We start from the raw sequence: 27,509 nt of genomic DNA on the forward strand, positions 1-27,509 counted from the left end.
ATTCCAGCCAAGACAGTAGGCTGTGCTGTTGCATTTCACCACGAACGACACCTGTACGATGTCCTCGATACATTGTGTCAGTCGTGGTCAGAACGCGTTCTGTGTAGTTGTGAGTTATGTAGGATCTAAGTGACTTCGAACGTGAGCAGATTGTTGGTGGTCGTTTGTTAATGCTTGCATAATCAAGGCAGTCGAGGTGTTACGTGTTTCAAGAGACACCATATCGAAGATTCAAACCACATACAAATAAAGCGGCAAAACATCATCTGCTAAGTCGCAACGCGGACGAGTTTATATGTTGACTGATCGTGATGGGTGGTCATTGGAAAGGATTATGACGAAAAATAAGAGGACGACAGCTGCAAAAGTTACTGCAGAAGTGAATGTCGCACTTGCGAACCCTGCCATCATGAAAATAACACAAAGGGAGCTCTATAAACTTGGAAATGCAGGATGAGTTGGAATTCCAAGTTTTACAGTGTCTGATTATTTGACACTCCTAAAACCTTGCATACTGCATAACCAAAGCTCGTAATCTCTGATGTCTATTGGTCCCAAGAAAGTAGTAATGCAGTAACTTCTTCGTGCACCATAGCATCCGACTGCTTTATTGTCGTGTAAATCGTGGCCTTTTTGTATATCATAATATTATGTGATTGAAGGTCTAACCCACCGAGGATCACAGTAGAATACTTGTCGCTCTGTCTTCCCCACCACCCCCACCTCGCTTCCTTCCTCTCTCTCACCCCACGCCCCCCACTCCCCCCTCCCCAATATCCCTCTTAGAAAAATAACTTCTAAAACCGAAAATGGCTGGCCTGGGTGGCAGAGCGGTTCTAGGCCCTACAGTCTGGAACCGCGCGACCGCGTCGGTCGCAGGTTCGAATCCTGCCTCGGGCATGGATGTGTGTAATGTCCTTAGGTTAGTTAGGTTTAAGTAGTTCTAAGTTCTAGGGGACTGATGACTTCAGAAGTTAAGTCCCATAGTGCTCAGAGCCATTTGAAAACCGAAAATGCATCCTGTCCCACCAACAGACAAACAAATAAATCTGATGACGCCCAAAACATTTGATGTTTACGACTACTAACACGTGACCCCAGATCCATGCACTATGAAATGTCAAAATTATTCCGTCATTAAGCGCGAAACTATAGTTGCAGTCACGAACGATGGCGGTCGAGCTTAGGCTTGTTGTACGCACCTACGTCACGCGTTCACCGACAGCCAATCAGAGTTCAGTAGTGTTCTGAGCGCTCCCGCTCTGAATGTTGTATGTATTGCGACCATTATACGCGATCGTAGCGAGTCATGTAGTAAATTTTTATTCCATTTGTTACCAGTTATCATGGCTGATGGTAGCTATGAGCGGCAAATTCTACACAAGCAAGCGAGAGGCATGATTTGCGGGATACACGCTTTCATCAGGCGCAAAGCACGTGTATGCGTGTACCTCAGCTGCCGCAGGCACCGTTTTTGTCTCAAAAGTGGCAGTTGACCCTAAATAACGAAAACTGTGAGGTCATCCACATGAGTGCTAAAAGGAACTAGTGAAACTTCGGTTACACGGTAAATCAGTCTAACGGTAAATCAGTCTAATCTCAAAGCTGTAAATTCAACCAAATACCCAAGTATTACAATTACGAACAATTTAAATTGGAAACAACACACAGAAAATGTTGTGGGGAAGGCTAACCAAAGGCTGCGTTTTATTGGTAGGACACTTAGAAAATGTAACACACCTACTAAGGAGACTGCCTATACTACGCTTGTCCGTCCTACTTTAGAATACTGCTGCACGGTGTGGGATCCTTACCAGGTAGGACTCACGGAGTAAATCGAAAAAGTTCAAAGAAAGGCAGCGCGTTTTGTATTATCACGAAATATGGGAGAGAGATTCACAGAAATGATACAGGATTTGGGCTGGAAATCATTAAGAGAAAGACGTTTTTCGTTGCGACGGAATCTTCTCACGAAATTCCAATCATCAACTTTCTCCTCCGAATGCGAAAATATTTTGTTGACCCCGACCTATATAGGGAGGAACGATCACAACGATAAAATAAGGGATATCAGAGCTCGTACGGGATGATATAGGTGTTTATTCTTTCCGCGCGCTATACGAGATTGGAATAATAGAGAATTGTGAAAGTGGTTCGATGAACCCTCTGCCAGGCACTTAAATGTGATCTGCAGAGATGTAGATGTAGATGTAAATGTAGAACCTGAACGTACCTCCTCTGTCGTGGACAGGAGTATAACGCTACCTGCTCCCCTCGTAGACGCTCTAGATGTTGTTCACAGCTTCTTCATTTGCACATGTACAAAGAGGGTCGTCACTCAATCCCAGTCGATGCTGGTATATTTCAAAACCATGGTTGTACAAACTTCGGTTGTCTCTATTTGCTTGGGATACCAATGAGTTGTTGGAATAACTGTCACATTTCTCTGTCTGCCTAGTGAAAATATTGCTGGAAATTAACAGCGATATGATTACTAATTAAAATACTAATTGGTCTTGATTGTAAGGATTTATTAAAAACTAAAAACCAAGCGCTAAATAATTTTATTTAAAATCATCTTCAGACCATGTCTCGCCATGTGGTGATTAAAAATGGTTCAAATGGCTCTGTGCACTATGGGACTTAACATCTGAGGTCATCAGTCCCCTATAACTTAGAACTACTTAAACCTAACTAACCTAAAGACATCACACACATCCATGCCCGAGGCAGGATTCAAACCTGCGACCGTAGCGGTCGTGCTGTTCAAGACTGAAGCGCCTAGAACCGCTCGGCCACTTCGGCCGGCGCCATGTTGTGGGGAGAGACGACGGCAGAGCATTAGTAAGTGGTGTTTTCATCCCTCCGGATTGGCACCTCACTGTAAAACGTTTTACTGTACTTTTGCGTGAGACGACGACCGTGTAGTTGACCCTTGTTTATTCTGTTCTTCACCTTGTTCGCCACTGCGGATACCGCCGTCAAGTTTGGCTTTTATTAATGTGACGTCCTGTAGCTGATTTTGCAGGCTATCAACTTTAATTTCATGAAAACATGTTTGTCAAGTTGTCGTTATCGCTGTCCGCAGCCCAGTGACGGACGAGGTACCGCTGCTGTTCCGGCTGTCGTACCTGTACTACACACTGGTGGGCGCCGTCGTCATGGTGACGGTGGGCTGGGCGGTCAGCCGGCTGACGGGTCCCCTCAAACCAGGGGACGTGGAGCCGTCGCTGTTGGCGCCTATGGTCCGGCCCAAACACCTGCGCCGGAAAAATTGCTCCGCCGACGCCGACCCGGCGGTCCGAGTTGAGCTGCTCCAGCAGGCGAAGCAGCAACCCGAGACACACGGAGCGGCCTAATGTGTCAACACACGACGACGAGGAGGCGGCAACCTCGCCGAGGGCTCCTATACTCTGCCAGCCGTTTGCCTGACATGTGGTCGTTAACACATCTCTGAGTAACAGTTTCGCATCTTACACGCAGGAGTAATTATAGTTTCCTCTGTGTTCCAAACAGGTATCTATTGAATTACGACGTTTCTACTTACCGTACGCACTGCTGACCCTTTTATGCAGACAGTCTCAAATAAAATTTTGTGTAGAACCAAACTGAGAAAAATATACCTAGCAAATATTGTTCAGATACCAGGCGACTGGCTTTCTTATAACGGTGCTAGTTACGGAGAAACGAACGGCAGTATTCCTTTTTAATCAGGAACGTCTACTTTTCATTTGGAAATCCGTTTCCTCTCCTCAAGACCCGTTTAACAACATATAACAGTGTACTATGATATTACTAAAGATTTTCCTCTAATGCATTTGCACGCAGTGCAGCTACCCAGCGTAGTGTAAATCGTCCACTTCCTGCAGCTGTCAGTGAACAAATATTGTTACAACGAGCGGAAAAATTCTGGTATCGGACCAAAAAAAGGTGAATATGCTCCTTTTTATTAGAAGACTCCGGCTAAAAAGTTAGGTTCGAGCAGCCTCATTCTACACTCCTCAGCACCTTCAAAATTTTGGCAAAAATATTGGCATGAGAACATATTCATGCTCTTTTTAGCATCCAACTCACCTCTCACTCGCGATAGCTGCCGTAACTGTAACTCTCATCCACTAGTCAATCGCTGTAAGTTTCTCATTCTCATTCATTCCCAATTGTCGATGCTCACTCACTCATTCAGCCTGACTCACTGACATTATCTCTTTGTGGTTCTCTAACTGTCACTGTCTACTGTTTATAGCCACAGCCCTTCTCGTTCTGTCCTGCTATTACTGTCTCCCTCTTGCTCTCTCTTACTTCTACTATCTCAATCATTCGTTCCCATTGCACCTGTCTCTTGCCACTGTCATTATCTCCCTCTTCTTCCTTGTCATTGCAACAGCCTCTGTCTCTCATCCATGTCCACTTTCCCCTTCTCTTTATTCCTCTCCCAATCGCAACATCTCCTTCACTATTTTCCTAGCACTGTTCTCTCACTGTCATGTTCCACTGCCACTGTATCCTTCTCTTTCTCTCATAATTCTTTGTCTCCTTCGTTCTTTCTATACCACAATCATTGTCCACTGTCTTCAAGCATTTATTACTTCTCCGTCTCTTTCCCGCTGTCAGTGTCTCCTTCTCTCTTAGCATAAAAAGGTGCGAATACATTTGCATGTGTATATTTTTGCGAAAAATTTTAAAGGTGATGAGGAAGGTCGAATGCCGCAGCTGGTACGCTACTTTTCAGTCAGATTCTTAATAAAGAAGAGCTTCACCATTTTCATGCTAAGACAGATGCATTAATCCACTGGTTTCCTTCTTTTCTCTGCCACAGTATGACATACCACTCACATGAAAAGAACTTGAAGGGCCAATAAAATGACGATAGTTTACTTCAGTGAATCTCGGATAACGAAAACTCATTTACGCCTGAGACTAGATTAAACATGGACAGAAAATTTGTATGTGCTTGAGTATTACAGCGTGGAGTTCGCAGAACCCTTCTAATGATAACGGAGACACTTGACATTTTCACCGTGCTACGTAACTTTATAAACTACATTTTCACTTCACACAGTATTTTGCGTTCGTATTTTACGTACATAAGTAGGATAACTTTGAACCTCGGTATTTCGGGAACGGATAAAGATACCTATAAAATTTCCAAAGCTATTCGATATCGGGATCTTAAGAATGTATTACAAAAAGTCCAAGTATCAGCTTACTAGCGCTCCTCATTAGACAAAAACAGTGTACCTGAGACATGGTATACATTACACCACATAGCTTACGAGAGGGTATGCTGATGTGAAATATAAAATCATAATGGAAATGACATAAAGAAATGTGTTCTGTGAATTTTTACCTTGCTCTTCTGCAGTATCTTTTCTGTTCAACTTTTCCACAACGATGTATAAGAAGAAGACATATAATTTTGTATGAAGGATAACTATTGTATTTTTGCAGCTCGCAACAGGAAAAAGTGTAATCGCAAAACAATAAATTTTTTTTGGTTAATTACTCAGTTGTTTTACCCATTTCTGTTTCTCTATAACAATATCACCACAAAAAATTATCGTTGTAGTAAATCTTATGATTATGATAGACATATTTATAAAACAGCGGACTTCCTTACGTAAGGCCTTATATAAACCAAATATTGCAAAAATTGTTCACAAAATTGGGCAATCAAATGAATTAGTTTTGACGCTACGTTGTTACCCTCGCAGTGTCCTTCTTTATATCTGACAGTAAATGCATGGAATAAATTTTTTGTCAGCTTTGTTTTAGTACCGTAATTTATTAACCAACTCGTGATGGCACAACCAAGAGCCTTGAATACTGTGTTGCAAACGAATTTGTCGCAATACAGGTATTCACATAACAGTAACTGAACGTCAGAAAGACCTTATATCCCACACAAATCACAACGAACAGAAGACATAACTAACGGCTGAAATATAATGACAGAAACAACGCCAAGAAACAGAGTTGACTTAGCAACAGTCAGACAGCTTCGGTAAAATATTCCGCAAGTGTAAAGGGACGCACTAGTCTCCATTTTTGCCGTTTATCGATCTCAGTGCCCACTACCTCAAAGTTCGTGACAGAACAAAAGCTTAGGCAATAATAACTGTTTCCAGAATGAGATTTTCACTCTGCAGCGGAGTCGGGCACACAGTTTTAATCTGCCAGGAAGTTTAATAATAACTGTCTTTTTCTTAGGAATCCTTTTTTTTAAGTCACAGGTATAGAAGTAGTATAGGGTTCATAGTGTCTTTTTCAACTGATATCAAAATCTCACTTAGACCATACACTTTCTGCTTTTTTGTTTCAAAGTATAAGAAACAAAGAGTAAAGTATCTTTCCAAATTAACAATTAGACACACGAAGGTTTAATGAAGGAAGATAACACTGACATAAATCAAAAATTGACATTTAACAACTTCGATGTATAGGTTGTGAGGCTCTATACTTAGGAGACCATCAGAAAATAAGAAATAAGATGTAAAGAAAATTAAAGGGCTTGGAAGTATGAAGCCTGCCATTCAACATCTGCAGAACATCTCGAAGGTTCAAATGGTTCAAATGGCTCTGAGCACTATGGGACTTAACTGCTTTGGTCATCAGTCCCCTAGAACTTAGAACTACTTAAACCTAACTAACCTAAGGACATCACACACATCCATGCCCGAGGCAGGACTCGAGCCTGCGACCGTAGTGGTCGCGCGGTTCCAGACTGCAGCGCCTAGAACCGCTCAGCCACTCCGGCCGGCCTCCGACAAGGAAATCACTACCCAACCACTATGGAAAATATGCTAAATAGTTAGATTAAGTAACAAAAAACAATTGCTAACATTACAAGAATACTTCTAAACTGAAAAGGCAGTCGCAGAAAAGAAAGACATAACAAGGGACCAGAAAAACATCAGCAAATGTTAGTTAAACGAATAAAATTTGTAGTAAATGAATAACACTTCCCCTAAACAACACAGGATCAATATCACATGAGACAGTCGACATATCCACTCGAGGTCACCCAGAATAGTTCAACAGTAGAGTAGGCTTAATAAAGTTATAAATTGTGAACTCAGAGGTTAGGCTATATATGTCCGCTACATATACACCCACACACACACCCGCACACACATACACAAAGAGAACAGCACATGCATTCATAGCCGCAGAAAGCAAGACAAAAGACTATCCTGTCCTTCAACATCAAAACAAAGTACTTGCGGTGTTAGTGCATCTACACAAAATGGGAAAAAAGTGCGATGTTCGGCAAGTCGAGCACCTGTGTGTGGGAGAACATTAGAAACGGTATAAGAAGCAAAAAAAAAGGATAGGATCAATTGTAGTTTAATACTGCTTTATGGTAGTAATATAAAATATGCGAACTGTTTACGTTTTTGACAAACAGGTTTCAAAGAAACTCAAATTGCCAAAGTGACCATTGAAGATTTGTGACGATGACAGCTGTTTGCTGCCACTACAACATCTGAAAATAGTTATATAATTATTTTATAATATTTGGTTTTATGAATGTATTTTCTTGCATCAAGTCATGGGCTTACATCAAATTATTAATACGCAACGGTGGTTGCTTGAGATGAGGCGTTATGCATTCACTGCACTGCACTGACTTAAAAAATATGAGAGCTATCATGCACCACAAAATAATGAAAACAACGGTTTTTCGTTGGCGTGATTAATTAGCGTATGCTCCTGATACTTTTATAACCTTTCATTATAACACACGATGTAGGATTAACGGCAGCTACTGTTGCAGCGCTTTCTTGTATACATGTGTCTCGACCCACCAGCGTATGCTGACTTATTGGAACAATTCAGTATTTTTACACTCAAATACAAACGCAAATAGAATGTCGGGGCAACTGAATTGAACTGCAGACCTGTCTGCGAGTATTTATTTCACAGGCAACTTAAAACACCATATGTATTTACACTAATCACTCCTGGATGTCTGAAGATGGATAAATTCCTAAACGCGTCATGTGAGCAATGAATTCATTCCTTACCTGATGTTCGACTTTTACCATTTCGGCCCAGTCAGTCTGAATGGAGAACTAGTGATTATTACAATAGTAGTAGCCCGCCTCCTGCATCACTTTACATCACATTTACATTGCTGAAACTAAAATCTCTCAGAAATCTTGGAATCCCTGGGACCGATGTACTGACAGTATCAATGGCGATAACAGGCAAGAATGGTCGACATTTCCGATTACCCGAATGGATGAACTGTCTATATACACACTTAAATTTGTACACGAGTCCCTTTTCGCAAGTGACAAGGTTTTTCGGTTTTTATTTCACTGTTTCACGTATATTTACCTTGTTAATTGAAAATAATAAGTAACTCACTGTAACGACACAAAATCATTACAGAAATCACAATCGGCGAATAAATGCTCAAATATAACGTTTCCTTACAACATGCGTGTAAAATGAACGAAATTTTTTAATGTAATATACACTACAGACAAACACAACATAAAACAAATTCAGCAAGATTTCAAATCGCCGCTGGTAACCATCTAAATATCTTGATTTTTATCAGGCATATTTCAGTACATGGGTAATCTTTGGTAACAACTGAGTAGGGACTAGTGACTGCAGATTGATTCTATTATTTCTCAAGTGGAGATAGACATCATAATCATTCAACAGAACTAGACCTAAGAATATTCTCAAAGTTCTTGCAACATCAGAAGCCTTATACATCTCATGATGATAAACTTCCTTGTCTTCCGGTAATATAGTGAAAATGGTTTTTTCACACCCTTTTATGGTTTTAAGAGGAATTAATGGCGAGTTTGGAGCAGGAATTTGAGAATTACTTTCTGAAGCCCCAAATGTCCTTGTGACAGCTTCTAAATCTAGTACAGCAATGTCTGACCAGACCGAAAGATCTTTAAAAGATGTTCTCTTTCCCAGTGAAGGAGAAAATTCTGTGTTGCCATTACATCCTTAGTGCTGTCAATGTAAAAGTAACTTATAGAGCAATACATCTGAGAATAAGTTGCAGTTCTCATTGGTGTAGTACCTCTAAACTTGCAGAACTGAGTGTATTGTGTCTTTCGGAAACTGAGAGTGACACCATTCAAAGAAAAGTACTCAATAACACTATTAAGAACGTTATTTACCATTTATTCTGTTGCTGTGTGTCTGTTTGGTTTGTTTACAATAATAGTGTCATCCGCAACAAGAATTAACTGTGCTTGTTGTATGGTAAAGATCGTTTACATACATGAAAGAAAACAGTGGACCTTACATTGAGTTTTTCGGGATCCCAAAAGCGATTTCTCCCCAGTCAGAAGAATCTCCCCTACTGATATTGTTTGAATCATTAAGTAAGCAAGTTATGTTTCATGAAACTATGCAATCTCAATGACTTTCATCTTCTTGTAAGCAGCTAAATTTTCTAAATGCACTCGACGTTGTGCTATATGGTGGACTCATAACCAAAAGACGGTCAAGTAGAATATATTCGCAGAAATGAGATGGGTTTGAAGAATGTTTGAATAATTGAGTCCAGTTCTTAACAATGTTGATCAAAAAGTAAATTAATATCGGCAGCGTCTTAAGTACTCATAATAGGAGCGACACGTTCTCGTTATACTTAACAAACTTTAAGTTGAATATACTGTTGTCTAAAGAAACTTATCGTGGTTGTATTATCGCTACGATATGCAGAATCCCTTCTGAATGTCAGGTGTCTAGAAATTATGATAAGTGACAGATGATATTCATAGATAAGGGAGAGAACCCGGTAGCATCCGATTACAAGGTTAGTGGTACACTTTTGGAACTTGTGATATGGTTTAAATATCTAGGGGGTAACGCCAGAAAGCGATGTGAAGTGGAAAGAAAACATGAGAGCTGTAGTAATGGATGCTAATGGAAAATTTACGTGTATTGGAAAGATAATAAGACGATTAATTCTCCTATTAAGAAAACCTTGTACAATTCATTAATGTGACTTATCCTAGTGTACCAACGACGGAGGATCCAAGAATTCTTATTTTAAGATCCTCAGTTCTTTATTACATTTGGACTTTTACAAGTAAACACACAAAAATAAACGGTTTACTTAATGTATAAAATGCACGTCCTATAGCAAGTTATTTTTTTCCTACATCAGGTTAAGAATACTTGCTTAGTATTCAACAGCTAGATTAGACTAACCTTTCAAAGTATAATATCTAGTTTCGCATAAGAAGTATGTTTGTGCAGGTTCCGCAACTTTAGTAATGATTCAGAACAAAATATTAGCACCTGTTGCGCTTTCGCTTTTATTTTAAAAACTACGCCAGTTTCAGTCTCTAAGTCAAAATCCTCGATACCTACATAATACCGAGAAACAAAGTACAATGGATGTATACCAACAAAGAAGAATGTTGCAACTGTCATCTTCATCAGCAAGCGTAATGTGTAAATGCTACGAAACCAATCATCCAAAATCTTCATGAAGGCAACATAATACATATTAATGTTGTGTACACTCATTTACTGTTGAAATGGCGTATATATGTGCTATAGAAACTAAATGAGGCTGAAAAGCAACTCATTAACAAATATAAAAATAGCATAATGACTTGAATACTATATAAATTCGTTTACAGTCCAAACAGTTGGTATGTGTAACATGAACTTACGTGTCAGGCTGCCTAAAAGAGCACAGGAGATGTCTTTGGAATAGTTAAGATGCAAGTTACAATGTAGGAGTGTAGAGGGCTGCGAGGTACGCAGGGAGAGGCATATCATGAAACGAAAATTTATAAAAGTAAAATAAATACAGAATAATATGGTATTTAAAAGAAAGATATAGATAAATTAGAAAAATACCTGTAATACTTATTATTGAGATAGAGATAGAGAGAGAGAGAGAGAGAGAGAGAGAGGACAACCGACGAAGCTCAGAGCCCCTAGGACGAACGTAGAGCCGATCTAGGGAATGATCGAAGCCACGCAAGAAGAAGAAGCTAAGGCTGTAGCATGATCCTGTTTAAGTGCCATCTCCTGATACATTTCATCAGTTCTTCTATCGGGTGTTCGTGTTACATATACCGATTTCTTAGATTTTAAACTGTTTCAAACAATATGGACGTTATTAAGCTGTTCCTATGATGTTTGTTGACGAGCTGTTTTTCAACTTTGTTTACTATTCCTCTCTAATTGGCTAATTCCATTGTATCTTGTTTTTCGACATGATGTAGATACCACTGGATAATGGCCTTTGGGTCAAAACTAATCGTGGTTTTTAAAACACTTTCAAAGTTTATCAGCGGGAAGACTACATTTAGCTTCTTGGAAAAACTGGCGATAAAATCTATGGTATACGAAATTGACATTGCCCGCTTTCGCTGTGGTTTAGAACCACCTGTTCCCTCCCTCTACATTAAGCCCATTTGGGCTATTGACACAAAGTAATGAACCCATGTCTCGTGTACAGAAACAAATCCGTAAACAAAAATAGGTGATTTATTTTTAAAAAGATCCGAAGTCTGCTGAGGAATTCACTTTCAAATTTGCTTAGTATTCAACACGTTTGTTGTAGATAAGTGCATCGATCTCTTTCTTATGCCATGGATATAGCATCACGTCGTGACACATTCTTAATCACCAATCAAGCAAGAGTGTAATGTACACTTTCTTCATTTCTCAGCTGTGATTACAGTTTTGGAATTTTTTTTCATGGGAATCATTTCAATATAAGCACAACCCCATCTGAATTCAATCACACAATTCTTAATTGTTAGAAAAAAAAGAGACACGGTATAGACAGACGTTGATAAATAGTTCAGAGCAAAACATTTTGTGACAGTACGCAGGGTGTTATCCTTTTGAACAACAAACACTTAAAGGGGTATTTCTAATATAGCTGTATTAACAAAAGTAGCTGCACAATTTGCGCCATTACGCAATATTTACCAACATAACAAAAGACAATATTTTACCTTTGCCGTCTTCTTTGCACCAAGCCTAGATATTTTCTCCTTCGCCTTGTGTACACTTATTTATAATCAATGCTGAACGCACGACACTAGAGCTCTCTGCACAGTTGACATGGAAGCAATACCAAGAGTCAGGCTCCAATCACCGGTGATGATCCGGCCCGTTCATCAGAATCTGGATGGTAAGGTATCGGCCCGAGGCAAACTAAGAGAGTTAGGAGTCTCCTTGAAGGACCAAGAAAATCGTTGTGTCATTTAGCACTCGAAACTGGTGCGACAGTTGCACTAGCTCACAGAGCAGAAACCCAACACGAAAACACTGCAAAGTCATCGTGATACTGTCACAGACAAATTGGCCCTATGTGCTCTTGCATATCTCTGCATTAAATAACTACAGATCTTCCCTGCGCTGCTTCGTTACTGAAAGGATGCTGCAGTGTATTGGCCACATACTTTCCAGTCGTTATGGTTTGGTGGAAATAGGTAGGTCCAGTAATTCCTGCCGCACTAAACGTATACGATACGCCTGTTTCCACATCATGCAGGCGCTCTCGATGTAAATGATGAGGGTTTCTAGAAACCTAACATCAATTGTCCTTCAAGTTCACGGACCCCGACAAGTGAAGCCATGCTTCCTCAGAGGACAAGAGCATTATAATCAACGTTTCCATTATGCACAGACTGCAATAGCCCGATACTGTTCTCACGTCGAGAAAAAGTACCCGAATTGTTTAGACCGTACATGACCACTACTTTGTAAGATTCTAGTTCAGCGAAAATCATTCAGCCATTTCGCATTTCGAACTGGTGAGTCAGCATTTCATTACGCGGCACCTCTACGTCTACTCCTGACTCATATAGTTTTCCTTCTTCTTCTTCTTCCCCCTCCACCTCATCTTCCTCCTTCTTCTCCTCCTCCTCCTCCACCTACCTCTCGGATAAAACGATGAGCCACTTGTTCCACTGTCCGAAGAACGGGACGGTGCTGCCTGACACATATTGGTTCTCACTCAAGACTGGATATTATGACAAGACACCCACAAAGTCCTCCACCGTGTTTTCTATCTGCATGTGAAGGATAATATCAGAAATTACTGTATGGATTTTTTCGCAGTTTTCACTGATAGATAGACTGAGTCACTTGGAAGGTTTATGTATACATCACTATATCGCTTGCGCCTTTGTCCCGCAATTTGCGCGGGGTTGGCGTGGTTAAATCGGATTTGGCATGTTAATGTGAAGGGGTGGCCGGATGCTCTTCCTTCCCCCATCCCATACCCCCCAGGGCGGAATCAGAGTACCCCATGTATCTGCGTCCAGTGTAAATCATGGAAAAGTGCGGATGTGTTTCAAATGTCTGTGAGTCGTGTAACTGAGGTGGGACGTGGGGACCAGTCCGGTATTCACCTAGAGGGATGTGGAAAACCGCCTAAAAACCACATCCAGGCTGGCCGGCACACCGGCCCTCGTCGTTAATCCGTCGGGCGGATTCGATCCGGGGCCGGCGCGCATACCCGAGTCCGGGAAGCAGCGCTCTCGACTAACCTGGCGGGTGGTGTACACATCACTATATATTAGAAACAAATCATCTGCATATAAATACTCAGTTCTAAACGCACGAAGCCGGGGGAACGTCGCTATTTAGTACAGAAATAAGGACTAACAGTTTCTAAATATCGAAATTACAGGAGGATAACGGTGACGTATTTGTTAATAACCTTGCGTAAAGAATATTCTGGCACTAGTTTCCGCCAAGTTCCTCATTTCTTATCTGTGTGGCGCAACCACTGCACCGTACGTCACTGAGTGGAGTCTGTGTGCGCCAACTGTCAGACTGCAAACTGGCGGCAGAGATGAGCAGGTAACAGGTTGCCGAAAGACACATCCATTTCCACACGCAATGGGTAGCTAACAGTGGTCGCCTTATCGTGGCAAAAGTGAGTGGCCTTCCTTGTGCAAACAAATTTCATCAGGGTGCCCTTGTGCTACGGCATTAGGCAGTGACAAACGCGCCGCGGAGCCTAGCAAGAAACAACGGAAGAACTAGAACACCGCCGCCCAAGCTTGTCGTTAGCAGCTCAGCTCCCAGCAGTGTAGCAGGCGCTGCGAGAACCAGTTGACTGCCTCTCGGATTACAGAGCTCTCGGCGTCACTGTCTCGGGTAAGGCATGTCGTCGTTCATTTCCTCTGTAGCAATAACGTACTCCTCAAGAACGCTGTTACTAACAGACCAAGTCGGTAGTGAAATAAATGAGTTTCGATGTAGTTATTAGGGCACAGTATAATCGAGAAAAAGTCCGACTTTTGGCGTTCCAAGAAGTATCAGGCGTCCCCACAATAGTTTGTTTATAATAATTGCATAGATCTGATGTGCGGCTTCCCAGTTTACTTCGCAAGCATTTCTAATATCCTCATAACTTTTTGTAAGAAGCTACGTATTTCACATTCCACAGCCCACACTTTCTTTTCCAAATAAACTGATGGAAAAACTCACAAAGCTATTACAAATCGGAGAATTTTGACTAACAAACCGTTGTTGTCGTTTTTCATACCATATTAAGGTGCTCCTCGGTTCCATAGCGAAACTGAGATTTTTTTAATATTACAAGTGCTTAATGTGTGTCCTCTCGTGAATTTGTAGCTATTCAGTCTAGTACAACATAAGTTTTCTCAATTCCTTTCGTCACCTTCTTCAATTACCGATCTGCTCTCTGATGGAAGCTCTTAATATGAATGAATATATTTTGTGGAATGAGTTATACGTAGCGAGGTTGCGCAGTGTTGTCGATGTTACATTTTAGACATTATGTTTGGGTTACTGGCGTGCCGCAGCGCAGATATTAGCGCTGACGTACTGATTTTGTAGAATTTTTTTGTAAATGACACATTGTGTAATAAAACAAATTTATCAAGAAACGAACAGTATGGAAATAAAGTGTTAGGAACTGATAGAGCACATAAATTATCATGAATACATCAAAAGTTACAAAATACGGCTGTTTTAACTCACGTTAAAGATATACCAACCTATTGTTTTGGTAAGAGTTGGGAAGACAGCAAAACTTATTACCTGTCCGTGGTTTTGCGTATCGTCACATAAAAGGCGTAAAAATATCCACCTCTCAATATCAAATTCAGTGCGATGTTGTTTGCCCGCCAGACGTACCTCGTTCAGTTGGTCCTTACACCGGAAGGAGGAGTTTCAGCTTCAAAGAGTATCGAGCAATCCGAATGCCAGTTAACAGGACTTCATCCTGCGATAGTGCTTTTAGGGGTGCTACCACGGAGTGAGGGACCTTTACTTGGTTTCCATGAATATTTTTAGCCACCCCTCTCCCAGGCATCCACGATCTTGCTCCGAAGCAGTTAGGTTACAGAATGTGGGATATTAATAACTTTCAGGGGTCTACACGCACCCTTGATTGCCGCACCCGTGAGTTTGTTATTTTGAATAAATGTTTTACGCCAAAGAGTCTCCTTAATAAAAAGAAAAAGTTTCTCTACGGTATTCACTGATCTGACGAAAGTCATGGGATGGCGATGAAAGGACGGAGCACTGGCGGAACTGTACTCAGGCGATTCATATGATTATAGCCGCACGACGGAAATTAAAAACCACTGAACGCAGAATGGTACTTGGAGTTAGTTACATAGGACATTTCATTTCGGAAACTGTTAGGGAATAAACATTCCGAAATCCACAGCGTGAAGAGTGTGCTAAGAGTACCAAATCTCAGGCATTACCGATCACTACGCAGTGGCCGGCAACCTTCACTTAACGATCGAGGGCAGCGGCGTTCCCGTAGAATTGTCAGTGCTAACAGACAAGCAATAATAGGTGAAATAATTGCAGAAATAAATCTGGAACGTACGAGGAACGTATCCGTTAGGACTGTGCAGAGATATTTTGCGGTAATGGCTACGGCAACAGACGATCGACGCGGGTGCCTTTGCTTACAGCACGGCATAGTCCGCAGCGCCTTTAGCCGGCCGGAGTGGCCGAGCGGTTCTAGGCGCTGCAGTGTGGAACCGCGCGATCGCAGGTTCGAATCTTGCCTCGGGCATGGATGTGTGTGATGTCCTTAGGTTAGTTTGGTTTAAATAGTTCTAAGTTCTAAGGGACTGATGACCTCAGAAGTTAAGTCCCATAGTGCTCACAGCCATTTGAATCATTTTTTTGTAGCGCCTCTCCTGGGCTCGTGACCGCGTCGGTTGGACCGTAGACCAATGGAACACCGTGGCCTGGTCAGATGAGTCCTGATTCCAGTCGATAAGAGCTGATGGTAGGTTTTGATCTCGGTGCAGACCGCCCAAAGCCATGGATTCAAGCTGTTAACAACGCACTGTTTAATCATACTGGTGTGTTCTGTGTTTACATGGAACTGAACCTGTCGGTGACTGGAAAGAATTGTAGTCGGCTATTGGGAGACCATCTGCAGCCATTCATGGACTCATGTTCCCAGACAACGACGAAATTTTTCTGGCTTACAGTGCGTCATGTCATCGGGCGTCGGTTGTTCGTGATTGGTCAGAAGAACATTCTGGACAATTCGAGCGATTGATGTGGCCATCCATATCGCCCGACATTAATCCCATCGAACATTTGTGGGACGTAATGGAGAGGTCCGTTCGTGCACAAAATCCTTTACCGGCAACACTTCTTCGATTATGGACGGCTATAGAGGCAGCATTTCTCAATATTTATGCAAGGGATTTCACTCGACTTCTTGAGTGAATGCCACGTCGAGTTGCTGCACTACGACGGGCAAAAGGAGATCAGACAGGATATTAGGAGGTATCCCGTGACTTCCGTCATCTCACTGTATATGGGAAGCGTTGCCTTCAGTGAACCGAGGCCACTGGAGCACTTAAGGAATATAGTAATTCGAATATCTCACACCTCCTCCAGTACTGGTCGATATCGTATACACTTCCCTAACATATATTGCGAATTCATTTGGTATGTAGACCTTGAGGACTCAATCGGAGGGAACTACTGTGATGTCATAATGATCCCTCTAAGGATGCTCCGCCCCTGTAAAATGCATTAGTGTAAACTACCGTGTAATTGCTGTGCAAACGTTGTACGTTACGTTTTCTCAAAAAAAAAAAAAAAAAAAAAAAGAGGTCCAGTTGCGAGTAGGTCTTGCTCACTGAGGGTCCCCTATAAGCTTAATGATGTATATAACCAGTCCATCCATCCTGGTCTCCCAGAATCTCGACCATTTTTACCTGTTATCAACATTAATATTGGCAAGACATTGGCCCCAGGTATAACGAGACTTTCGATGATGTTTTCATTTCAAGTTTGAAGTCGGATGACAAATGATAAAAGAAATATTTTTCGTGTGATATAATTACAAATTGGCAATTTTCGGAATTGTTGTTCTTTACTTGTGCTATAAACCCTTTCTTCTTGCCAAATTTCAAGATTCTAATTCAAGGGGAGGTACCCTGTAGGTTTTAATGAATGAGTTGGTATGAAATATGTAACATAAATGGCCGTATCTTGTTATTACATTGACCTAGAACCTTCCCTTTTTTACATTGCCAAAGGACCGTAGATTTTGACAAAAGTTTCAGCTTCATTCGTCTACCATTTACTAAGAAAATGGGTTTTGAATAGTCAGACAGACAGGCAGACAGACGGATAACAAAGTGATCCTGGAAGGGTACCGTTTTTACCGACTGAGATAAGGAACCCTAAAAAGGAAATAACAAATAATTTTCTTAGCAAAGCATTGTAAATTTGGGTTAGTTATTGACTTATTCCGCGAACGTTGTGGCAGTCGGTTCCACCCTTGCCTAGGCCTGAAGCTTTGTCTACACCAGGTAACAGTAGGTCTTGTTTTACGCATGTTTCAAAAGCCTTTGCTGCTAGCAAAGTGGTATGGTGATACGTGATTGACACTGAGTCTGAACGCCAGAGACCAGCTAGGGGGTTTGTAAGACAGTACACTCGCATTACGGAAGATGGCAGCTCAGATCCCCCTCAGCCTATTATGGTGTATATCTTCACGATTTCCCTAAATACTTTAAGGTGAATATCGACACGATTTCTTCTAAACGGCAAGACCAATCTTGTTCCCGACCCCTCTGCAGTCCGTCCTAGTAGTTCGTTTCTAGTGCCTTCACCGTCGACGTGACGTTAAACCCTATCCTTCTTGCTTCCTTTGGCAGAATACTTTTAATCAGACAATAATACAACAATCCAGTCAGAAAGGAGATAAATTTACTCCTGCACTACCAGCGTTTCCGAACTTGTATAAACCAAAGCGTATTTTCTCTACAGTCAGTACTAATCATCAGTTGGTCTGTCAACAATCGGTTTCTTCTATTACACTGAACAACAGTATTTTAATCAAAAAAGTACACCACCAGTTCTTTTAAATTATATATCCTGTATTGTTGCCTTCCTAGTTCAGTTTTCGTGTTTGACAGTACCTTTATTCCGTCGAAATTCCTGAAAATACCCTACTTATATTAGCTTCCTGCTGCTTAACTGAATTATAGTACAGCTGTAATTGTCGAAAAACAATCGAGTTATTTATAATGCACTCTTATACTTCCCCTCGCGGTAATCAAATTCAACCCGTCTTGTGTTATGTCCGTTGTCATTTTCGTCTCAGTATGTTTTTAGTTCTCTACTTTCGGTTTAATGTCTGAGTGTCTTCCTCTTTCCTGTTAACAAAGAAAAAAAGGCCCACTCCTATGTGAAAAAAATTTTAAACTTAAAATTTTAGCGAAGAAACGGTAGCGTTAAGGGAAATCACTACACATTCGACAGATCGATGGAAACTATGCGGTGGCTGTAGTTCGTATGACGTGGAGACAACTGAAATATCACACAACACTTTATTTCCCACTAAGTGAAACAGTTGGAATCGCTTCCAAAATGAAGGTTAATGCAGTAACAAACACGCAGAAGGCGGAGAAGAATGTGTTCGCGCGGATGCACTTCAGGGTCCTGTGAATTAAAAACCACCTTTCGTTCAACGGGGATCTGAACTACCTTGACTGTGATTTGAATTTGTCGATGCAACAACCTGATATTCTAGCAATGACATCATAACGACAGACTCATTTTTTAGGGTCTGAAAGTGATTCCTCTTCTAAACAACCATGTTTTTTTTTCTGAATAAACTACTGGCGATTGAAATTATGACACTATGAAGGCGGCAAGTGTACTCTCTTGGTTGTGCAAATGATTATCATTTTCGTGCAATTGCATGAAGTAGGTAGGAAAAGTGGCAAATAAGTAAATATGTAAGGACAGATTAAGCGGTGGTTTTCCACTCAGAAATCACATTTGAAAATTACATTATGCCTCTTGTAAGAAAGAGCAGCAGGATTGAGGCGTATTCTCGTTTATCACTAAACTAAACTGCTGTTCGCTTTGGTTGGGTTCTTGCGAGTGTCACGTTAATACGGAATCGATGGGTTCAGCAGATCCATAGCCAACGTCATGCAGTAACTCGCCAACCACTAAGATTCATAAACCCAGAGTTGAAGCACAATGAAAAGACGTAACGGTATTCGCAATTTTCCTTCATTTTGATTCGACGCCCATACAGGTTACGGAGGGCGCCAGAGACGACGGCTCTGGGTAGTAAATTTCGCTTCCTGTATACCCAAAAAGCTGGAGAATTCATTGTTCGTACTATTCTTCTATGTTCAGTAGCTACTATTTCGTTATTTGCTCTTCGACATGGTGTTAAAATCATAATAATCAGCAATGTATTTCGGCAAGGATGGTAATCTGGTATATACACTCCTGGAAATTGAAATAAGAACACCGTGAATTCATTGTCCCATGAAGGGGAAACTTTATTGACACATTCCTGGGGTCAGATACATCACATGATCACACTGACAGAACCACAGGCACATAGACACAGGCAACAGAGCATGCACAATGTCGGCACTAGTACAGTGTATATCCACCTTTCGCAGCAATGCAGGCTGCTATTCTCCCATGGAGACGATCGTACAGATGCTGGATGTAGTCCTGTGGAACGGCTTGCCATGCCATTTCCACCTGGCGCCTCAGTTGGACCAGCGTTCGTGCTGGACGTGCAGACCGCGTGAGACGACGCTTCATCCAGTCCCAAACATGCTCAATGGGGGACAGATCCGGAGATCTTGCTGGCCAGGGTAGTTGACTTACACCTTCTAGAGCACGTTGGGTGGCACGGGATACATGCGGACGTGCATTGTCCTGTTGGAACAGCAAGTTCCCTTGCCGGTCTAGGAATGGTAGAACGATGGGTTCGATGACGGTTTGGATGTACCGTGCACTATTCAGTGTCCCCTCGACGATCACCAGTGGTGTACGGCCAGTGTAGGAGATCGCTCCCCACACCATGATGCCGGGTGTTGGCCCTGTGTGCCTCGGTCGTATGCAGTCCTGATTGTGGCGCTCACCTGCACGGCGCCAAACACGCATACGACCATCATTGGCACCAAGGCAGAAGCGACTCTCATCGCTGAAGACGACACGTCTCCATTCGTCCCTCCATTCACGCCTGTCGCGACACCACTGGAGGCGGGCTGCACGATGTTGGGGCGTGAGCGGAAGACGGCCTAACGGTGTGCGGGACCGTAGCCCAGCTTCATGGAGACGGTTGCGAATGGTCCTCGCTGATACCCCAGGAGCAACAGTGTCCCTAATTTGCTGGGAAGTGGCGGTGCGGTCCCCTACGGCACTGCGTAGGATCCTACGGTCTTGGCGTGCATCAGTGCGTCGCTGCGGTCCGATCCCAGGTCGACGGGAACGTGCACCTTCCGCCGACCACTGGCGACAACATCGATGTACTGTGGAGACCTCACGCCCCACGTGTTGAGCAATTCGGCGGTACGTCCACCCGGCCTCCCGCATGCCCACTATACGCCCTCGCTCAAAGTCCGTCAACTGCACATACGGTTCACGTCCACGCTGTCGCGGCATGCTACCAGTGTTAAAGACTGCGATGGAGCTCCGTATGCCACGGCAAACTGGCTGACACTGACGGCGGCGGTGCACAAATGCTGCGCAGCTAGCGCCATTCGACGGCCAACACCGCGGTTCCTGGTGTGTCCGCTGTGCCGTGCGTGTGATCATTGCTTGTACAGCCCTCTCGCAGTGTCTGGAGCAAGTATGGTGGGTCTGACACACCGGTGTCAATGTGTTCTTTTTTCCATTTCCAGGAGTGTATGTAACGATATCTGATACAAATCCGCAGATTCTTGAACATGACTTCAGTATAATTCAGTGGCATTTGTTCACCAGCGGAAAACTGCTACTCTCGCAGCACAATAAAGGCGAATATGTTATTCTCTGAAAGACTGTCACAAAGCAGTGACTCCAGGCGGAGGTTCGAGTCCACCCTCGGGTATGGGTGTGTGTGTTTGTTCTTAGGATAATTTAGGTTAAGTAGTGTGTAAGCTTAGGGAATGATGGCCTTAGCAGTTAAGTCACATAACATTTCACACACATTTGAACATTTTGAACCAGTTGACACATTCCTCATCCCACTGTCCTCAACAAAAATTTTGGTATCTCTCTTTGTAATTACGCCTTCATGCTCAGCATCTCCCTCACACTACCACTGTGTACGTATGTCTCTCTCTCTCTCTCTCACTGCCTACTATTTCTCCGATTGATTTACATTGCATCCTAATGCCACTGTCTCTGTCACACTTACACTGCCTCTCTAGTCTTTCTTTCCTACTCCTACTGTTTCCTACTCACCTCGGCAACTCAAAAATGCTGAGGGGTCCAGTTTATTTTTCCCCTATACACAAGATTTTTATGCGTGTTCTCCTCTCAACTGCATTTTTTCTTACCGTTCCCTCCTCTCTCTTTTTCTCCCACTGCTATCTCCACCCATTTCTCTCTCTCGTTTACTGCCTTTCACTGACCTCTCTCTTCGGCTCCGACTGTCTTCTTTAACCATCACTCTTCCTCTTTCACTGCACTTTCTATTTCTCATCAACACTATATCCTATCTCTTTTCTCTTTGGTTCCCACTGTTATCTTCAACCATCTCTCGTTCTCTTTCACTACCACTTTCTCTCTCCCACCAAGACTATCTCTAGTCTCTTTCTCTCCCAAGGGCACTATGTCTACCACTTTTACTCTCTCGCCCATACTCTCTTTCGGCACAAAAACCACGAATATGTTCGTCATCCGAAATTTTCTGTTAGGGAGGAGGAATGAGGGTTCACGCAGCTGCTGTCCCCTTTTCTGTCAGAGTCATTGAAAGAGGAACGTATTCTGTCTTTTGTGCTCCAGCAGGAGCATTTTCCTTGGTTTCCTTCATCTAACACCAACAGCCGTACGTGATGCTTATAGGCCGGCCATGGTGGCCGAGCGGTTCTAGGCGCTACAGTGTGGAACCGCGAGACCGCTACGGTCGCAGGTTCGAATCCAGCCTGGGGCATGGATGTCTGTGATGTCCTTAGGTTAGTTAGGTTCAAGTAGTTCTAAGTTCTAGGGGACTGATGGCCTCAGCAGTTAAGTCCCATAGTACTCAGAGCCATTTGAACCATTTTTTTGATGCTTATATGAAACGAATTCTTAAGTCACTAAAGTATTCAGACACGTTCGTGTATTTTGACACATATAAACAAGTATGCACAGTATGAGGTTAACACATATTGAAACTGCTGTATATTTTTTATAGATACTTTGGTCATCGATCGAAAATAATCGAGACTGCCCTGGTTACGATTAGTTTCTTAATAAAGATTATTAGAAATATTTTAATGAATTTGCAGTCTTTCCTATTTTAAGTAATTTTGACAGTCATTTTAAGCGTTTTTCAGGCGTCTTTATTTTTAGCATACTTTTTGTCACTGCAGTACCGTTTTGAGTATATATGTACAGGCGCGAATAGTCTTTTATACAGAGACAGCGCATCACAAATTTTATTAGTGAGAAACTGCTGACTATAAGTGTAGTGTGGTAACCTTAGAACCCTTGCGATGACCTTAGAATGCTCCCCATGTTTTCACTACGTCAGTTAAAACGTCATTTTCTCTAAAGAACGAATAACAAGTGCACATTTTATGCGCGTAAGTACGGTAATTTTGAACCGCTGAATCTCGGTAGTGGACAATAATACCGAAAAAGGTTTCTAGTTTCCTGGAGAGCATCATCTTTAGAAAATATGTCAAATATTTCGACGATTTGCAGTGAATAGGAGTTATAAAGCCACCATTCCCTCAACAGATACTACCGGTAACGTAATTTATGGTTCTTCGAGTTCATCTCAATAACATTAGGTTTTCGATAACGGAAAAATGGTATCTGTAGATGAATATCTAAGGAATGTACAGTTTAAATTTGAGCCATCTTCATGGTTAATTATTCAGATAATTGCGACCCACGATGCCAAATGTTTGAAAACCGATTTTTGTGGTTTTCTGCATAAGTACTGTGGCAGGGGTAAAACACAGGGAGCGAAAGGCTATTTACAACTTGTACAGAAACCATTGTAAGGAATGAACCACGGCATGTACGGAAGAATTAGAATGAAGGTGTGACTCATCGAAGATTCTGGGACTTCATCTCAGAATCATTAATGACATACTTATAAAAGTCACAATTAATGTAGACTCTTTCATTAAAAATACCAGTTCAAATATCGGATCTTCATGATGCATATTCATTTACGTGCTATACTGTCGTATGTTTACTTCAGGGTAGGCAGCGATTGCTTTAACTTGATTAAGAATCCCGTCAACATCATTAGAAAACTGAATGCGAATTATCAAGAATCGATACCTCCCAGTGACTCATTGGCCGTTACGCTGAGATAGCTAACCCTGAAATGAACTGCACTTGAATCAACATTTTACTGATTCACTTAAAAGGTACACATACAGAAGGGTTTTCGAGAAGAAGACCAAACAAGACACACAAATCTTTATTAATTACCAGTTCCTGACTGCTGACACTTCGTACCTTTTACGAGTTACGTGTGTAGCACTGCCATGACGATCGTTTGCAGCTCAGTTCCAATTTAGGCCGTTAATGTTGTGTGCCATCAAAATGTAAAAATGCTTGTTGGGGTGTAAGTGTACCATTTTCAGTTTCATGAAAGTTTGCCTTTGGGCTTACAGAAATGGCGTGTATATTACTACAGGGATGTTTTTAGTCTTGAGCCGGCCGCTGTGGCCGAGAGGTTCTAGGCGCTTCAGTCCGGAACCGCGCTGCTGCTACGGTCGCAGGTTCGAATCCTGCAACGGGCATGATGTGTGTGATGTCCTTATGTTAGTTAGGTTTAAGTAGTTCCACGTCTAGGGGACTGATGACCTCAGATGTTAGGTCCCATAGTGCTTAGAGCCATTTGAACCATTTTTTTTGTCCTTGATTCTGTCATACTTGTCTGATAACATCTCCTACAAAGGAACATGTTCCTGCCATTATATATAACCAAAAAGTAACTAAAGCACCTTCATCGTTTTTGCCCATCATTATATGTAGCGAAACTCGTCTGTGTTCAATTTTGTGAATAACATTTCCGCACTGCAGACATCAACATGGAATAACTGTTGTATAGCTGAAGGTGAGGCTAAATGAGCCATAGTTTGTGTCTGCAGCTACGAACGCAGTACATCGTTACATGCTTCTACTGCCAGAAATCTATTTAGCCTCGATTGGAAATTGTTATGATTCTGCCACCTGTTTCAAAAATAATTTGGATAAATTCGCCTATTTCTTACGTAGAAATGTATGACCGAAAGTGGCTAAGACTTGCACAACATCCAGCGACTGCATTTTTCAACAGTATAAACTGATTCATCATCATCATCATCATCAGCCAATTCAATCATTAGATGATGTGGCCTCTTCGAGTCGTGGATTCAGGTAGGCTTTCAGCAGTCTTCTCCAAGTGGGACGGTCTTGGGCAGTTCTCTGCCAGGTGTTACCAGAGATCTTCTTGATGTCTTTGTCCCATCTGTCTGGTGGTCTTCCTCTAGGCCTCCGGTGCTCTCTCGGACTCCACTCCAGTACTAGCTTCGTCCACCTGTTGTCTTTTCTTCTTGCGACGTGGCCAGCCCACTGCCATTTCAAGGAACCTACTCTCTCTAAGATGTCATTAACCTTCGTCACAGACCGGATGTCATCTGCCCTTTTCCTGTCCTTTCTTGTATAGCCCAGCATTGATCTCTCCATGGCTCTCTGTGCTGTCCTAAGTTTCCCTTTTGTGAATGAGTTCAGTGTCCATGTCTCGCATCCGTATGTCATCACAGGAAGAATGCATTGGTCAAATACTGCTTTCTTCAGATTTACTGGCATTTTTGATCTGAATACTTTTGAATTCTTCCCAAATGCTTGCCAACCAAGCTTGATGCGTCGATAGATTTCTGGTCTTATGTCTCCCTTCATATTTATAATCTGGCCAAGGTAGACATATTCACTGACCTCTTCTAGTAGACTGTCCTTGACTTTCACATCTCCAGCTGGGACCCATTTGTTGGATATTACTTTTGTTTTGGAAAGGTTCAAGTTCAAGCCAACCAGCTGACATTCCGATGCAAGATCTGTAACTAAGTTTTGGAGCTCTGCGAAGTCTTTGGCAGAGCTCCAAAACTTAGTTACAGATCTTGCATCGGAATGTCAGCTGGTTGGCTGATTACGATGGGTTATTGAAATTCGAAGCTCATACCTGTAGTCGATAATGGATGGAAAATTACTTAGTTGTTAGGCAGTAGTGTGGTGCTCTGTGGACATCAAAATATACCAGCTATGCAGCAGCGCGGCAGAGCGGTTGAAAACACGGTTTGCAGCGAACAGGCGATACCGCGTTGAAGGCAGTTCATCTTAGTGGTAACGCGTCAACATGCAGTGCCGTATTAGACGATGAAACGGGGCAGATTTTATTCACTGCTGCTGTCACAACGCAGTTTTGCTGAATGATTCGCCTAAAATAGTACAGGAACGCTCAGTGAGCTGACCTGTTATGGTGGCAGTTGGCATTAAAAAAATCAGGTGCATGTGATAACCAAGATAGTTTTTTGTCTAAAAGGAAGCATGTGGTGCATGTGGTGCATGTGATAACCAAGATAGTTTTTTGTGTAAAAGGAAGACCAGTTACCTCACCTAATGATCTTTCTTGTTTTAAGTACAGATAAATTGGGGAAAACTGCATGAACACTAAAAGGCGAAACCCAGTTCTCCTCAAAAAAACCTGAAGGCAGTCCATTCTTCTTACATCTTCAGCGCCAGTTGTAAGCCATGTGTTGGCGTGGCAGCGTTGGAGTAGTCGCGATATACAGAAAAATCTGTCTGTTCTTACCGTAGACATTTTGGTTGCGATTGTAAATGTAGTACGGCAGACAACCTTGTGAAATACCGATCTCAGTTCTAACCTATCTGACGGAAGTTTCCCAATAGCGTAGCTGAAGAATTGCTGTGACGTGAAGGCCGGTATGGATGTACATAGCGTCCGCTCAAGCCTTATTCATGGAGCTGTCACAATATGTTTAGCTTTGCCTGACGTCGTACGTCTTCTCAAGATCGAAAACATCTATTGGGGGAGGGTTGTGTAGAAACGTTTACTGTATAACTGCTTCCTTCCTGTTGAGAAATGATAGCCTCTGGACCCGTACTACAAACGATTAAGGAGTTACGTTAGTACGGGAACCAAGACGAACGGCGATGCACCACGCTCTCGAAGATCTTTCTTATGCCGCTTGAGAGGCAACATTACGATGACCATTGAAGTTATTTTGAGCTGAGAAATTAGGATCGTATCGTTCTATGAGTCAAGAGAGTGTCCGATGTACCGGACTGGGTTGAAAAGGAAAAGTTTTTACTGTGATGTGCTAATGGATTTTTAGAGTGAATTGGTTTTTCGTCTCGGACTGTAGATAATGCGATATCGAGCTCCCATATACAGATAACGAAGCTCTAAAGGCCAGTGTCATTTCATCTTCAGTTACGACTGGCATCTGATTTAATGAATAAATGAAAAATGTTGTAGAATGTAAAGAAAGAAATTTATAGTTACTCTGTTCAGCCATGCGCCGATGCAATGTTTGGTTAGTGTTATGAAACTGAAATAGATACGCTTCCTCGTGACCGGCGTACACGAAAACATGAAAACGTTTGTCATGAATGCCTTGGAGCGGAAGGACGGTTGATAAGCAAGACGTATGTTGTATATCACAGGGCGTTAACCTGTCTCTCAGAACTGTAGGAGGAAAAAACGGGTTTGCGTAGAAGCAGACACCTGTTTGCTGATAATTTCTAAGCAATGCACGTGATACAGAGCACGACCTTCCCTCACGTAAAAACAAATATTATTATATCATTAACGTCTGCAGGAACTAATTTCGAGATGATAAGTCACTATTATTCAGTCGTCAGTATCGTCCTTGTTGTCCGTTTTGTGAATCGACATACGACAGCACTCATTTTGAGGGCAAACATTCAAGTTTCCTACTGCGAAACTAAGGTTAATTTACTTTGCCTTTTCAAATGACAGGTCTATGATACTAGCGAATACAGAGGTCTCCAACTCTGTGTAATCATGACGATTGCGTGAAGTACGAGAA

General features: G+C 42.2%; 2 protein-coding genes across 2 annotated transcripts in view; both read left to right on the plus strand.

The window, feature by feature from the left end:
* Window positions 1-5,465, plus strand: part of LOC126188296 (sodium-coupled monocarboxylate transporter 1-like) — a 134,354-nt gene extending 128,889 nt beyond the window's left edge. Inside the window, exon 13 of the mRNA XM_049929882.1 lies at window positions 3,089-5,465. Coding sequence (XP_049785839.1) covers window positions 3,089-3,359 — 271 coding nt within the window. The 3' untranslated portion in view covers window positions 3,360-5,465. The remainder of the gene's footprint in view (window positions 1-3,088) is intronic.
* An 8,492-nt stretch (window positions 5,466-13,957) lies between these two features.
* The window catches only part of LOC126188298 (sodium-coupled monocarboxylate transporter 1-like), a 111,478-nt gene continuing 97,926 nt past the window's right edge, over window positions 13,958-27,509 (plus strand). Inside the window, exon 1 of the mRNA XM_049929884.1 lies at window positions 13,958-14,124. The gene's annotated coding sequence lies outside the window, so the exon portion shown is untranslated. The remainder of the gene's footprint in view (window positions 14,125-27,509) is intronic.

The sequence above is a fragment of the Schistocerca cancellata genome, chromosome 5, assembly GCF_023864275.1.
Source record: "Schistocerca cancellata isolate TAMUIC-IGC-003103 chromosome 5, iqSchCanc2.1, whole genome shotgun sequence".
In the NCBI taxonomy this organism is placed as follows: domain Eukaryota; kingdom Metazoa; phylum Arthropoda; class Insecta; order Orthoptera; family Acrididae; genus Schistocerca; species Schistocerca cancellata.